Source organism: Elaeis guineensis, chromosome 1, assembly GCF_000442705.2.
Source record: "Elaeis guineensis isolate ETL-2024a chromosome 1, EG11, whole genome shotgun sequence".
NCBI lineage: Eukaryota > Viridiplantae > Streptophyta > Magnoliopsida > Arecales > Arecaceae > Elaeis > Elaeis guineensis.
In genome coordinates this window covers 89,217,931-89,234,928 of record NC_025993.2, presented here as the reverse complement: position 1 = coordinate 89,234,928, position 16,998 = coordinate 89,217,931, and the positions used below count along the sequence as shown (strand labels likewise).

Here is a 16,998-nt window from a genome sequence, read left to right as displayed (position 1 = left end):
GTAAGATTTTACGTTGGCAAACAATTTTATTTTTTTATTAATTTTTTATTTTTGTAAAATATTTGCTGACGTTAATTTTGCATCAGCAATTACTTAATTACCTATGTAAGAGGAAAGTACAGGCAATTAAGACTTATTGTCTACGTAAAATTTGCATAGGTAAATATTTTTTTAATTAATTTTTTTATTTTAAAAAAATATTTGCTGATGTAAAATTTGTGTTCGCAATAAGTTATAATTACCTATACTTTACTCTTGCATAGGTAATTAGAATAATTACCGACGTAAAATTTTCCATCGACAAATAATTTTATTTTTTATTAATTTTTTATTTTTGATAAATATTTATCAATGCTAATTTTATGTTGGTAATTATTCTAATTATCTACGCAAGAGGAAAGTGTAGGCAATTAGGACTTATTGCCAACGCAAAATTTACATAGATAAATATTTTTTTAATTAATTTTTTTTATTTTAAAAAAATATTTGCTGACGCAAACTTTACGTAGGTAATAAGGCCTAATTGCTTATGCTTCTTTTTTGTATAAGTAATTAGATTAATTATCGATGCTAATTTTATATCTATAAAAATTTTTTTCAAAATAAAAAATTTATACCATCTATTATCGATGTTTTGGTTTTAATGCCGATGCAATATTTTTGCCGATAATTAATTTTTATGATGTATTTTAATAAGCGTAGCTAATTATTTTATTTTTTCAATATTTATTATTTTGTGTAGCTCATTGTGCTTTTTATCTACATAAAAATTTGCATGGGTAAACCATACGTCGACAAAAACTCTATTTCTTGTAGTGTATTTTAGCACCCGTTTCACTATAAATAAAGTTTAAATATTTATTTAATTGTTTAAAGAGCTTCACTTCGTGAGTTGCATCTAATACACTTGATCATTTACCAATAAAGGATGAAAAATTTTAACCATCCCCTTGATAATATTATCACTTAGATAAACCAACTCCATGTTGCTCTCTAATACAGAAGAACAAAAAAATCATACCAATTGAAGCATGGATCGATATATCAATTAAGTATACGCATATTAAAAGAATTTCTATATGTTTTCTTTTAAATATTCATCATGCATCTGGCTGCTCTTATATTTCAAATCGCCTTTGCTATTTGACGGCACAACTACTAAGTTATTTTATTCCATTTATATAATTAACATTATTTTATTGTGACAATATGTCATAAATGATCTTCGGGAACAATTTTCATATAATAAGTGAATGATTTGAGAAAAAAGGCAGATAGAAGATTGATGAATTGTTTCTTCAAGTATCTTATATTTAAAAAAAAATAGATCACGATTTCAATACAATAACCGGCTGTGCTTCCATTATTCCTTTTTGAAAAAGAAAAATCTGAAAGTAGAATTTTTGGAAATTATCCTTATTATACCACCTTGTATCACGGACACGGATTGCCGTTCTGAAGCAACGGTACAATACACTGGACAACGGCTAGTCGGCTCCTGCGCGTCATATTATAAACCGCGGTCCTTACGGACTCCGTGTTTCTAAATTCTAACAATCCGTTTTGTTATGTTTTAGACCGAGAAGGATGTCCAAAATGACCAATATACCCTTTACCGTTTCTTCTCCTCGACCTGTTTTTTACTTGTTCTCAGCCAAATAGGAAGGGAGAAGTGCGAGATGGTGAGAGGGGCGAAGAGGGCTAAGAAAAAACCGTGGTACAGATGGCGTGCGCGTCTTCTTTTATGATGTATGGGATTTTAAGCTGGCTGGCGGTATGATTCGACTTTTTCGGCACCGCCTTCTTCGGTGGCATCTTCTCGTCCCCACCCCCTTTTGAGACGCCCTCCTCCTCTCTCTTCTCTCCCGGGAAGAAGTCGCTGTCTTCCCCCGGAGCCTCCAGCCCTAACCCTCCTCGTGCCAAGAACAAGCTCGCCTCCGCCCCCCGATTTCAGGTCCAAAAACAAAATTCCTCCTTCTCGTCCCTCGATCCCTGTGATCCCGACCGACCTATGTTTTTTTTCTCGTTGCTGTTTGCTTCGGTTTTCTTGCTCCGGTTTTGATTCCCTTTTTATTTTATTTGGGGTCTGTTAAAACTTAATTGAATGGGAAAGAAATACGCGCTTGTGATTGCTTGGGGAATTTTAAAATCTTGGCCGGATCCGGACGTTTTGTGGGGATTTGATCGGTTTTCTCGCCGAGTGTCTTTCTCTGTTTATATGAACGGAATTTTTTATGCTTTGTGCTCTTCACCCTTCTTTATGCTTCTTGGTCGTTCTTTTCTTTGCTTGGAGGCTTTCAATTGGGATAGTCAGGTTACATTTAAAGGTTTCTTGCGATTTTGGGATTCTTTTTGGCTGCATGGAATAATTCTTTGGAATATATGGGAGGGTTGGTAGAAGATCTTTGAAAGTGATTGATTGCAATTACTATTCATCGGAACGGGGAAGGGAGGGGGAGAGAGGGGCCCTCTTTCTGTTTCTGTTTGTGTTTTTCGTTTCTTTGGTGCGATCTTGTTTTTCATGGAGGTATTTATTTTGTTGTTATTATTAAGTGGGGAAACTTTGAAGGAATTCTTCGTATATTTTCGTAGTTATTATTTGTAAATTGATGACATTTTCATATGATGGAAATGTTTCTGGAATCTGATCTGTAAAATCGTTGTCCGCGCTGGTCTGCTGCTGTATCGATATGAATAATCTTTTTGTCTCCCTCGTTATCCCAATTAATATTGCGTATTTTTCTCCAGAAATGGAAATGCGCCACCAGTCTCTAGACCCAGAGATCTGTGGCCTCGGACTTACGTACTATATTCCAATGACTGACATAAATGGATGGAATACGCTGTTTGTATTGTATGCCAGAGTATCATTTATGGTTTCATTTAAATACGTTTCCCTCATGTTGGTTAAATGTTTCTGCCTATGCTACAATTGGTTTATGGGAGATGTGCATGTATATATGTTCAGGAAGAGAAGGGATTTTGTGATATCATTAATATGTAGAAGATGTCGTTGGACATAATTAAACTTTATTACCTGACAGCATAGCCTTTCAAAACCATGATTTCATCTTATTTCCTTGTGTTGACAATCAAAGGCATATTTGCAAACTCTTTGCGTTATTGTATAATAGTTCTAGCATTAATTATGTGACCTAGAATATTTCTTATTTTAGGTGTTTGCACTACATAAACAAGGTATAAAGAAGAGGTGCAACATGCGGCGCTGGCTGTGCTGTTCTTGTCAAGTGGACGAGCCTTATAATGCCCATGAGAATGAATACCTGAAAAGCTCAACAGATCATACAGATGGTATGTTGTCTTTTCCTCTGCATTTCAAAAATCAACACCAGAACCATTACTGTTTTTCTGCATTTCAAAAATCAACACTAGAACTGCTACCATTTTTCAGTATGCTGTTTTTTTTTTTTTTTTCTGTAATATTGTGCTCCATAATGCATGTCTTGTGCTGGGAGGTTGGGAAAGATATTAGAGCAAAAAAAGAGATAATTTTGGAGGTCTCACTTCTTGTCGAGGTTAAGGTGTATATATATTAAAAAAAAAAATGTTGTTTGAGTAACTTTTGCAGACTGATCATTTTAAACTTCCCTTGGTTTTGGTGGGGCTTTTTATGGCATATGAAATAGCTGTTGGGATCCTCTCAGTTGTATATTTTGTTTATTTCACTGCCAGTTGCTTGTCCTCTGTAATTCTGATGCTTTTTTTCTTAATCATGAGAATGTGCCATGATTTAGTTCTTCTTTGTCTTCATGTCTCCATTTGTTTGTATGATTTGTGGATGCACATGTTATATGATCATATTTTTCTGTAGTTTATACTTCTTCCGTATCATTAGGTGAGACATCAGCGATTTACCTATCATTAGGTGGCATTGACCAAGTCATAATCATAGTTATATTTTCTAAGTAAGCAATTATGGTCCTTGAGTGGTTGCCTTCTTTCATTTATATTGAGTCATATGGGAAGTGAAAACTTGGTATTTGGTGCCAATGAATTCTAACACCCTAATGCAATTCAGCCTAGGCACAAGCTGAATTACCCAGCTCTTTTCAGGCTTAAAATCTTTTGTGGAGGTTGGCTCATGCTTAGACCCTTTTTGTTGTGTAAGACTCTAAGTTGAGGCTCTCTGTGGTCCTCTTTTGGTGTGACAGGGTTATGCCTAGTTTAGCAAAATTTCAAAGTCATGGCTTGACATCGAAACAAATTAAAATAGATATATATCTGGCCGTTTAATTGAAATGAAATTTCATTTTCTTCTTTTTTAGCTAGTTTTATATGTAAAAAAAATCATCCCCATATTTTATCAACCAACCTAAGGCTTGGCATAAGCTCATTTTCCTAAACAGATCCTGTATGACTCGACTTTTGAAATGATAAGGTTGTCTCAACTCTCAATGTTGTAGCTTGCAAGCAAATCGTGTTGTTTCAACACATGACGGCCCTACTTGCGCGCTTGAAATACAAAAAGTGCAGCTGTCTTTGTGCTAGTTGGACCTAGTTTGACTACATCTTGAGTTCAACATGTTGAAACCTTTCATATTGTAAGATATACCTTGGCTACCTTGATCTTCAGAGTTTGGATTTCTTACTGAGATGATTGGAGCATTACTCGTGATTCCATCAACTTCACAATTTTAATACCCAACTTTCAAGGCAGCCATACCTTATCTGCTGGTTAGTTGATGACAAAAATATGACTCTATTAGTTATTCATTTGTTCATTTGGGTCAGGCATTAGATTAAATGCTACTTTGTCCTTGAACTTGTTTTTCTTTTTCTTTTTCTTTTTTTTGTTGGATAAATAGTGCTGTACCAAATTTTTAAGAGGGTGGTTTGCACTTATGCCTTTTTCTCTTTTTCTGGTGCAGTTGTGTCTTGTGCTCTTTTGTTTCCCTTGTGTTGCTTCTGTTGTTTTATTTCTGATACTGTCTTTTTTAATCTGGTTTTCAGGAATGCAAAAAGGTTCAAAGCTTTCTGCTGTTGCCAAAAGCGAAACCCAAAAAGCACCGCCTCCCATTGAAGTGCCTGCATTGTCATTAGATGAGCTGAAAGAAAAGACTGAAAATTTTGGATCAAAGTTTTTGGTTGGGGAAGGGTCCTATGGAAGGGTATATTTTGCAACTTTGAGCAATGGGAAACAAGTGGCATTAAAAAAACTCGATGTTTCGTCAGAGCCCGAGTCCAACAATGAATTCTTGACCCAGGTCTGTTTGCTGATATTTCTAACAAAGTTTCTCCATACCTCTCAGTATACCAAAGCTTGACTTATTGGGTTAAGTAGGGAGATCTTGGGTTGATAACTTTTGTCACCAATTTTTGGTACTTGGCTTTCAAGAGTTCACTATATTATTTTTCTGTCATTAGGTCTCAATGGTATCAAAACTGAAGCATGAAAATGTACTTGAAATGCTTGGGTATTGTGTGCAAGGAAATCTTCGTTTGTTGGCCTATGAATATGCAACCATGGGTTCACTTCATGATGTTTTGCATGGTATGACATCTGGTATTGCAATATACATCTGATTTGACTGTTATTGTATGAGAAACAAACATTTCATATTTTCTCTGGACCTACAGGTAGAAAAGGAGTCCAGGGTGCTCAACCTGGTCCTGTTCTTGACTGGATGCAGCGGGTGAGAATTGCTATTGATGCAGCAAAGGGGCTTGAGTATCTTCATGAGAAGGTTCAGCCTTCAATAATACATCGTGATATCAGATCAAGCAATGTCCTTTTATTTGAGGACTTCAGAGCAAAAATTGCAGATTTTAATCTTTCAAATCAGGCTCCTGATATGGCTGCTCGTCTTCATTCTACTCGTGTCTTGGGGACCTTCGGTTATCATGCACCAGAGTAATTGAATGACTGATATACTTTATGCAGTCATATAGGCCATAAAGAATTAGATTGCTAGGTTACTTATACAAGTATATCACTCTGCTTATATTTTGCATAGTCTACTTTTATGACCCAGATCAACTAGGTGATTTATGTAAACTTATAGTTCTGCTCATATTTTGCATTGTCCAATTTTCACGCCCCATCTTATAGTTACTATTGCTGTTAACTAAATTGGAACTGAATAAACCTTGATCATCGTGAAAAGTTTGTGAAATTGTTTAGCCTTTATGTAACTTGGCCATTGTGGAAAGTTGATAGGTTTTTCTAGCATTTATCTTCTCAATAAGTTTGTTACTCTGACTAAGTATTTAATTTTTCAATTGAAAGGTTACTTGAGATGAACTCTAGCATGTCATAGCCTATTGAGCAAGATTCCAAACCAGTACTAGAGGTCATACCAACCGGCGACCAGTTCGGTATGGTATGGATCTGTTCCAAGGTGTGCCGAAAATAAGGACAGGAAGGGGAGAGGGAGAAAAATAGAGAGGAAGAGGGAGAGATGGAGGAAGGGGGAGAGCAGAGGGAAACCCTAACCCTGACGGAGAGGGGGGGGGGGAGGACGGGAGGGAGAAAGGGGGAGGGTTGAGGAAAATCTTAACCCTAACCCTAGTTGGGGGAGGAGGAAGAGAGACTTACTGATGGTAGCCGAACCCTCTAATGGTTCTTTTTTGGGAGCAGGGGGCTGGGGGGAACGCTCCCAAACCATCATGAGCAAACAGACATGGGGGGTGTTTGTGGTCACAAGTGGGTGCATGGGGGATGGATGGGGGTTTAATATGTGAAGTTGTGAACCATGCTGTCTTGAATAAAGAGGTTGAACCATGCCAGCCCCCTACTGGTTCAGTTTGTATGCCCTAACTAGGCTAGTTCGGCACGGTTCGACCATCCTTGCTATTATGGGTGTTAGGCTCTTAGTTCTTTTTTTTTTTTTTTTTTTAATACTGATTTGAGGAGCAATAATAGTGAGCAAATGTTTGAAATAGATAGATTTAACATGAGGAGAGAGGGGGGTGAGTAAAAGACATGGAAAAATTATATATGCTTGTTTTTGGTTTAGAACTGGAATATACCATCTCGAGGATATGGAGATTGGCATTGTTGGTTGGGCGTGGACAAGTGGATTATAGCTTTAATGAAGGTGGAGTTAAGGGAAAGATGTTTTGTCAAGAGTGAGAGAAGTCATGTGAATTGATGCTTCGTCTATGTCGACTTTAAATGATTCTAACACATTACTAAGGATGGAAAGTGATGTGACCATTTTTGTTTATAGTTATGAAATTCTGCAGTTGCAAAAATTGTGAAGATTACGAAAGTTTTGTGACGTTCCAAATGTAATTTGCATCACTTGTAATGCGAAATTAAACATTGAGACCCACCAATTTGCTGAACTGGAAATATAGAATCACAATTAATGTCCTAACATAGGAACTGGAAAAAAGAATGGACCCTTATGTCAATGGATTGCATTTATCAAACATCAAGCAAATTCGGACATTTTTACAAATGAATGAACCATCATACAGCATAAATATGTGGATTCTTATTCCTTACTAGATGAACTTGAACCATTAAATTACTCATAGCAAAAAGAAGAGTTGTGATGTATGCTGTACCTGTTGCAGAGGGGGCTGATGGTGTGGGTGAATTCTGTGAAGATTATTTGGTTGGAGAAAGAACACTATCCTCTTATGTTCCAGTCAGTGATTCTTGGAATATGAACTTCTTTGATTAATATGTTCCAGCCTGTCTAAATTTCTGATTCTTCTGACTGAGCTCAATTACCTTCTGTTGGTTACATTGACATGCTAGGATGCATTAGAAATAACTTGATTTCACTCCAATGGATCAGGCTCAAGTTTGGTGGCTTGATATGAGCTTTTCACCCATCCACACCCTTGACCTTTTTTTTCACATCTTTCTTATGTTTTCCCCAAGATATGCTTATCATGATTACAGCAAGATCTCCATTTTATCCTTTGTTTATCTTTGCATATTTGTTACCGCACCTTCATTTATGTCATCTATCACCAGTTACTTGTCCATTATGAACTACTTTTCCCTTGATCTTCCTTTTCACAACTCACATGGTTTCATTTACCACTCTGACAACTCTCACTTGATTGTGTTGCTTATTCATCTTTTTGTCTGTAAAGATGCCTTGAACTTGTTCTGTTATGGTAGTCCCAGATTTTCTTAATAGATTGATGAATTAGATGGAAGCATTGCTGTCATTTGGTTTGTCCTTGATAAAATATGGGCCTATTGACCTTGAACATGGATACACTTTTATGCTTAGCTTAACATAGATGAATGTTTTATTTGATTACTAATAGGCATGATTTGTCAAATTTTATGCAGGTATGCTATGACCGGCCAGCTAACCCAGAAAAGTGACGTATATAGCTTTGGCGTAGTTCTTCTGGAGCTTCTGACTGGCAGGAAACCAGTGGATCATACGATGCCTAGAGGGCAGCAGAGTCTGGTTACTTGGGTAAGCTATTACTACATATATGATTGTTTATTGCTTGCATAATTACAATTATTTTTGTAGATAATATCATGTGATCAAAATAAAAGAAGTCTATGATAAGGAATATTTTGTGTCCATAACCTACAAACAGGTTGTCATAAAGCAGTTAAAAAATGATAATAATGTCTGTTTTCTGAATAAACTGAAAGGAACAATTCCTCTCTCTTGGAATAGATTGACTTAATAAAGTTGCATTGTCCAAGGTTTTAGAATATTACTGTGACACTTAATAGCAGTCTCCTGCTTTACAGTCAGCTAGTTTAAAAGTGATAACAATCTGTTTTGCAATAAACTGAAAGGAACAATTCCTCTATCTTGGAATAGATTGACTTAAATAAAGTTGCATTGTCCAACTTCCTAGAATATTACTGTGACCCTTAATAGCAGTCTCCTGCTCTACAATCAGCTAATCCTTAAAGAAACCATATATATGTCTATTGGTCATCTCATCACATCACTCTTTTGATATAATAATAACATTTAATTCCATCCAACTTGTTCAATAATTAATTGTTTAATTGATGTTTTTTTATTAATATACCAATTTAAGGTATATTTGGTGTTTTTAGATTTTCTTAATGTGAATATTGATCTAATCTGATTCCAATTGACGCTTCATAACTGAAAGAGTGCCTACCAAATTAGTTTTACCTTCACGGTGGTTGGTGTAGCCACTCTCTGCCTAGGGTCCGTGCAGTTTGGAGCCCCACATACCCCCAATTTCTTGCACTACCATTTTGCTTTGAAAGCCCAAGAATCTGCTATTTTCTGTCAGGGGGTATGCCAAGTCTGGAGTTTTTAGCTTATCAGCAGCACTGGTTAAAACTGGAACTTGATTGGACGTGTTTTGCAAATTGTCTGAAGGTCAAGGATGGGCTGGCTCCTCCAATAATGTCACTGTAGATAGCAGAGAGCTTAAATCATGGTTGTATTTTTGGGCATACACGTTAAGTGGCAAATCAAGTATTATTGTCCAAGACACTTGCACAAGCATATCTCCTATGTGTGGTGCTCATGTTTCCAAGCTTATGTGCCAAATTCCTTATTTCTGCCTCTAAAAAGGGCACTATGTATGCAGAGAACTACACTATATTTTAGATCCCTTGAATGCACAAATGGACAGAGGGAACGAACTTGACCCACAAAAAAAAAAGCCAGCCCTATATCCTTTCAACCCTCAGGGTTCATGAGGATGCCCAACTACCGTCCATGTGTGTTGTCTTCCCACAGCAGTGGGAAGGGCTGAGAGGAGGCACACCATTGATACCAGAACTCCGAGATTCTTGGCATTCTATGAATGCCTTTCAATTGAAATATGTTATCCTTAAAATATGGGAATTGTGGGACTTTGATATGTCTTTTAATCCCTTCTACTACTTTTTCAGTTTGTTAAAACTAATTCTTACCAGACCCTTAGATACCACATTGAAGGTATATTGCATGTATCGGCAGAGCTCTTGCACAAATCATATATAAGTTCGGCATATGTGTCCATGCCCAGTTAACCGGTATTGTGTTAATGGTAGCATCTTCTTGGATATCCACAGTACAGGAAACCCTTAACTACATGCCACCTATGGGCATGCTAATCTAATCTTGTATTTTCTTTCCTCTCAATGCAGGCAACTCCAAGATTGAGTGAGGACAAGGTCAAACAATGTGTGGATCCAAGGTTGAAGGGAGAGTATCCACCAAAAGGAGTCGCTAAGGTCTCTTTCTCTCTCTCTCTCTCTCTCTCTCTCTCTCTGTGTGTCCCTATGCGGGCATGCACGTGCATGCATGTCTGCATGTCTGCATGCCTGCTTGTGTACTTGCTGTGGTGGTAAGAATTTGTGCATTTTTCTGTAACCATGCACTTATAGCTGTTAGGTTATTAGTTAGTTGCAAACAAAGTGCTTTGTTAAATATGCAATATTTTTGTCGCACAGCTCATGTAGTTCATTTCTGCTCCTCTACCTCGGCTAACACGTGCATTCTGTACTTTACTGCAGCTCGCAGCAGTGGCTGCTCTGTGCGTGCAATATGAAGCTGAGTTTAGGCCCAATATGAGCATTGTGGTCAAGGCACTCTCTCCCCTTCTTGTAAATAAGCAGGCTCCACCTGCTGCTGCTCCTGCCAGACTGGAGTCCCGAAATGAAATGTTGCATTAAAATTTGGCATGTTTTTGTGGGCGCGTTTCACTTATCCTGGAGACTCCTTGTGTGATATGTCTTGCTCATCAAATCAAGAGCCTGAATTGGTCTGGCCATGACTCTGCAGGTTGCCATGCTGCTTGTTTGCTCGAGAGTTTTTTTTCCGGCGAGAAGCAATGGACCATTATTCATGTCGTTCGTCAGCAGGGGCCTGTGTTGTATATTTGTCGAGCATTTCTGTTTGTTGTCTGTCTTTCAGCTGTCCTATGCGATAATGTGGAGTGTTATGAATGCTGTAATATCTTCCATGTCCTGCACGTAAGATCTGAATTAAGGGTTTCATGTTCTCATCTGTTTTCCAATTGCTATCTGCCCCATGATTAATCTGCCTTAATGTATTCTCCAGATGGTGATAGCATGATTAAAATGGATCTTTGTAGTCTTGCCCATTCTACAACTCGTGAATAATTTCTAGCTGGTAGCATCATGCAATCACCTGAAGGACCTCTATGGTTCATGAGCCAATAGGGACTGTTGAAGGTTCCTCGCTTGTAAAAGTCTTCAATGTTTATCAGTGATTGCATACACGATGGCCTCTGGTTGCTGGCCTGGTGCTGCTACAGGATTTTCTTAACAGGATGGTGCTGCCAGCTGTACTTACTAGGGGGATTATGACTCTGGTTTTCGATATGAAACAAAATAAACCTGGTTAACCGTTAACACCCCTTTTCGCATTCTTAGAAAATGTTTAGTCATGCTCGATGAAGTCAGAGTTTGTTTTCTACAGATGGCTATGGAGTATGAACAGATTTCAGAAGTCATCAATTAATTAATCACCCTGTGATAGGAAGTATCGACGAGAGAATGTCTTCTATAGTCGTAGCTAATCAACCAATCTACCAAAATCTCAACAATTTATTCCGAATCTCTAACAATTCTTTTGGTACAGCCCATGTCAGAGGTTTGGATAAATTTTCCATTGATCCACTTCAGCTTCACTGGATTTTACTTCGATGTTTAAATTTGTTGACTATATTTCTACCCACTCATACATTAATTCAGGCATCAAGTCATGCACGCCCGCTGCTGGTGACACCAGATAATCAGAGTAAGTGTTTCAGAACATTTTTCTAAACAATAGATCTGACGTCAATAAGTAGATATGGGTTCAACCAAATAAACAGAAAACTTATTTTATGACTTTTATCCCGAAATAAGAGAGTATGGATATGATTTTGTCGGATTAAAATATCCCAGTCATACGGCACTTCTCTTTATTCTTATTTAGTTTTGATAAAATTTTAGGAAAAATTATAAGGAGTAAAAAAAAGCTGAAGAACTTAATCGAGATACACCCATGATCTCCTACTCCCTCCATACCCCTCATTTTACTCCCCACTTGATTCAGAATTTATTCCCTCCATTTGATTTCGGATTTGTTGGATGCACAAACAATGATAATTAGAAATGAATCACCACAAGTCATGTGATAACTCAAGTGTTTTAAAGCATTTTGGTGCTAGAACTAACATCCCGCTAGCAACTTATGCTAAGAATAGTTTCATTATCTTATAAAAGATGGCATCATGTGCTGGTCACATGACACAATTGCATTAACAAAAATATTTATTTTTGAGGAATTATTAACAAAGATGAATGCTAGAATCATTTTAGAGTATTTCAAAAACTTGAAGGACTGATTTGAAACTTTTTAAAATAAAAGCATAAACAAAACTGAAATAAAATTGAAGGGATGCTCTTATAATTTTCCTTAAATTTTAATCAATGCGAAGCAAGTAACATCAAATTACTCTTGTATTCATAATCAAGAGCTATTCATCCTTGTGATTCTAGATCCCTAATCCATTCTCCAGGATAAAAGTTTGTAAAGACAGGCATTTCCCAGATACCAACAAACCACTAGCACATCATGCCAAGCACCATGCCAACTAACAATGACAACAAAAGGTCACTCACTTGCCCTGCTAATCCTCTCATGTTCAGATATAGCTCTGAATTTATGATGCATAACAAGGTCAGTTGACATCATTCAAACACCAAGTCCTGAAAAGCATCCCAACAAAATTATTCAATAGCCGGGGCTTAAAGCAATAGATAATGCTCTTTTCCTGCAGGTTATTCAATTCTTATGAAATGCATCCAAGACACCAAATCTGTTTAGCTAGATGACCTGGTTGCCAGAGAGGTGTTGGCCAATTTCTGACCACGAATATACCATATTAAAATTCACCCAGCAATTGTAGGAATAAACAAAGCACTAGCCTCAACAAACCAAATGATAAGGGGCTTGGGTTGGTGCTCATTTAGAGGATCATTTATAAATTTGTACCTCCAATTTTTACATGGCAAAAGCTGGATGATAAAACTATAATCCATCCAAAACTCGATGGAAGAAAAACAAAGACATAAGTGATATCAAAATAAGTCCACTACAGGTTAAGATAATAAGGGTACACTATGAGCGAAAAGCAACAAAGTGCCTTCTATGACTACCCCCTACAGCTCAAGCTATAATCTCTTTCCCTACTCCATCTCATGGCAGCTTGTCCTCCTCATTACTGAAAAGCTACAGCATGAAACAGTTTAAAATTTATGGTCAAAAGATGTATGAGATATATATATATCTTCTCTCTTTATGGTCAAAAAATTTATTTGTTGTAGTTAGAACTGGCTCATCTTGATAATGTCCAGTAAAAGAATCCTCTTCCATGTCCCTGTAGCAAAAAATTGTTCCCAGTATTTTGTTTTAGAAAAGTTAGAAACAATAATATTAAGATGAAGAGAATATGAATTGAAATTACATATTCGATTAAAACAGCATATTAGCAATTAAAATAATAACAGAATGAGATAAGACTTGGAACAAGAGATGGAAGTTTTTATCCAATAGATGCTTCTAGAAAACAGCATACCCACCAGAATAAACAATTTTTCCTTTATTGCCTATCTAGCTGCTAAATTCCAATCGTGCTACATCATGTTATAACTAATTTAGGCACTGTTTAGCATGGTTATGTATTTCCCTTTTTTAGGAGAAGAAACACAGAAACAGAGGGAGAACAAGTGTTTGGTGAGCTAATTTCCATTTTCAGTTTTCTTGAAACTCCCAACCAAAAAAATATGGCTTTGAATTTTCATTGAAAACTGGCAACCACCTCTCGCCACCCCACCAGCCACCACTTGCTGCCATTAACCATCACTGCCAATTGCCACCACCAGCTGTCATTTCTGCCGCTGATCCCTACTAGCGGTCATTGCCGGCTACCCGCTGCCAGCTGCCCCAACTCATCCTTGGCCACCCCAGCCACCAGCGGTCACCACCACCCAAGGCCCATTGCCACCACATTTGCTGCAAAACAAGTTTCAATTTCTGGTTTTCGAGAAAAAAAAGAGAAACTTGTTTCGGGTTTAAACAATGGAAAGTTAAAACTTGGCAAGCATGACCCTTTAGGTTCAGACACTCCAACTATTAGTACAGACTCCGAAATTTGGTGGTGTAGAAGAACCAGAACTTCTGTGCAAATAAAGAGGTGGTGTCAATAGTTAAATGACAGAAGATTGAAGGAAGTTGATAAGTCAACTTATAGGTGGCAAGAGTCAGTTCCACTTGAGCCACGTGCATGCCTATTTTGAATATAATAAGCTCTTTTTCTGATGCTGACTTCAACCTTAAGTCCTCTTTCGTAGGTTACAACTTCTGCATCATTCCAGACCTTAAAGCTTGCCAGGGCCTAATTAGATCACCTTTTAGCTGTTTCTAGGATTTGTTTAGATATTAAAATTCTCGATAAAATCTTAATGTTCTATACTTTCAATTACATTATGAATCCATTGGTATATACTCTCCATTCTTAAAGTCATTTTAGAGACATGAGAAAAGATGTTTCAGGGCTTTTAAAGTCCTGCTGATACACATGCAAGATACAAATTTACCTTGAACTATCAACTAATGTATAGAATAGGATGGAAGCTCTGGTTTAAGTCAGGTTTATCACGAATTGGTAGGGGTGGCAATTTACACTGCCTCACTGGATGACTGACCCTAACAAGGTGGAACCTACCCATATGGAGTCAGGGATAGCGATAGGTACTTAAAATAAAACATGTGTCGAGACAGAGGCGGGTAATGGCATATCCACCTTGAACCCAACCCTGGATTTACTAAAATACCCTTTTCATAATTGTTTGCTTTTCTTGGTTTAAGGTAGCTTTGAATTCCTAAAGAACAATATTGCTATTCATTGTTTCCATTATCATTGAAAATTAGGTTCTTTATATCCTCTATCTTGGAATCTTAGTTTGTCTGAAGTTATGTTTGAAGTTATGTGACATGCCAAGTTTTAATATTATTTTTTTTGTTTCATTTGTATGCTGGATTTTTTTTTTCAAAAAAAAAAAAAAAAAAAAGAGGGTTGATTTGTGCAATCTTACCTACCCTGACCCATCCCAACCCACCTTAACTCTAGGCAAGGCAGGTTCGGGGATTTAAGTATACCTATTGGGCAGGTTCAGGGTGCACCAACCCACCTCAAGACAGGTACGAGTCGAGGACAGGTATGTTGTGGTTTCCATCACAAGGTAGATCTTGGAATTGGACAAACGAGCACATTCCTTTTAGATTAACTCAACATCCAAAACATGGTAGCTTATGTCATGTTGGCTTTCAACAATGGCAGACAAAAGAAAAGGTACTTATGTCTGGCATTCAAATTGCATGTCCTTAGTGCAGTTCTAAATCCAAAATGTCTAGTGAATACATGAATCTTTTAAAATGATTACAGAAGCCTCAGTCATCATATCCTCTTTCTGAAATATGTCATAGGAAAGAACCATACCTTGAGAACAAAATTAGGTGGGAAGAAGCGGCTGTTTCTCATCAGGTCCAATATGGTGGCTAGCCTGAATTTAAGAAAGAAATGCTTGAGAAAAACTAATTCAAAAATAAAAAGTTAAATTGCAATTCTCAATAATGGTGGAAAAATTCCTTACATCTTCAGTTGCACCAGCAGTCATATTTATGAAGGATGCTTCCTTGGATCTGAAAAATGGAGGCATCCATATTATGCCAGGTTAATGAGAAGGAACACTGATATTGCAACAGAATAAATATGTACAATTTAATGAACTTTCAAGGATTGGAGATGACTCTCATATTGCTTCAAAATTTTGAATCCAACTCAACCAACTAATAGAAAATCCACAGAATTTATATTATGTCAACATATCAGCATAGCTATCTTTTGCAAGGAATTCAAGGTTTGTATCTTAGCATGTGCAAATGAAATTCACACACCCAGTTCATCAATTGGTCTATAGCCGTCTTTCCAAGTGTAATAAAATAATTATTGGATATATCAGCCCAACAGTTGGTAGATCAGCTGGTATGCACCCATCCCTCCAAGTGAGAGGTCTCAGGTTCAAACCTGAGTGGTGGTGAATAACCACTACATTCCCAAAGATATTTGGACATATCAGGAATTAAGAAAATGTCTGTTGACCTGGTACTGTATGCTACTTCAAAAGGCTGAAAATACAGAATAAACTGTGACATAACGAACAAAATATAGCATCAGGCAGCCTATCAACTACAGCAATAAGATTAAACAACCTGAGATCTTGGGCATCCGTCATTTCCATTGTTCCATTTGGCACCTCATTTTTGGCTTTTGCCAGTGGAGAAAAGAACTGTAGAATGGCACACTGTTAGGAATGTCCAGGAATCAACAATATTCCAAATAGACAACTTTAATATGCAGCAGTTACCTGGTGCATTGATATAAACACTACTGAGATTCCCAGCATAAAATTTATCGTTAGAGTATGACCAAACAACAGCGCAGATGCTATGCCAGTAAAAATTGTGGCAACTGTTGAGGAATATTTCTTCAAAATTGCATCTGCAAGCATCATTTAACCAACAAATGAGGCAACAAATATTTCCAGTCAACTCAGAGAAGAAATTTTATTTTTAGTGGCTACAAGGATTCAGGCAAGTCAAACTACTCAGTCATAGTAACTGTAGTCTACCTGCATACTTGAAGAAGAATGAGGAGAGGATGCCTTGTGCTGCATTATTGCATATGAGTAACATTGTAGCCTTTGAGTGGCCTTGAAGAATATCAAAGCTACTGGGTCCTGAGACATTGAATATTCCATGCTGAGCATTAGAAACTATAATAAGCAATTTATAAAACCATAGGCACTGCTGGATGCAGGCACGCCAACATACAAAGTTCTCATAAGTTGTCATATGATAAAACACATAAAAGATATAGGCTTATTTACTCACACTAAATGCTAGATTGGCTCACAGCATGAAAAGCCATTTCAAATCATAGACATCAGAGAATTCATTCAAAACAGAGAACAGCAATTCATCACATAAAACTACCATA

The 16,998-nt window shown here is 37.1% G+C and overlaps 2 protein-coding genes across 4 annotated transcripts in view; one reads left to right on the top strand and one right to left on the bottom strand.

Moving 5' to 3' along the window:
• The first annotated feature begins 1,749 nt into the window (after positions 1-1,749).
• Positions 1,750-10,944, top strand: LOC105038129 (PTI1-like tyrosine-protein kinase 1). Its single transcript, XM_010913829.4, has 8 exons — positions 1,750-1,954; positions 3,177-3,312; positions 4,972-5,225; positions 5,386-5,512; positions 5,599-5,872; positions 8,279-8,411; positions 10,073-10,159; positions 10,442-10,944. Exons 2-8 carry the CDS (start codon positions 3,219-3,221, stop codon positions 10,598-10,600), a joined length of 1,128 nt encoding a protein of 375 aa, XP_010912131.1. The 5' UTR covers positions 1,750-1,954; positions 3,177-3,218; the 3' UTR covers positions 10,601-10,944.
• A 1,917-nt stretch (positions 10,945-12,861) lies between these two features.
• LOC105038127 (CMP-sialic acid transporter 5) overlaps positions 12,862-16,998 on the bottom strand; it is a 24,001-nt gene continuing 19,864 nt past the window's right edge. For 2 of the 3 annotated variants that reach the window (XM_010913824.4, XM_073255862.1), the window contains exons 11-16: positions 16,631-16,738; positions 16,367-16,500; positions 16,212-16,288; positions 15,593-15,641; positions 15,439-15,502; positions 12,862-13,317 (exon numbers count right to left, since the gene is read on the bottom strand). In XM_010913824.4, the coding sequence (XP_010912126.1) occupies positions 15,452-15,502; positions 15,593-15,641; positions 16,212-16,288; positions 16,367-16,500; positions 16,631-16,738 (419 nt within the window). In that variant the 3' untranslated portion in view covers positions 12,862-13,317; positions 15,439-15,451. The other variant, XM_010913825.4, reaches the window with a different exon arrangement.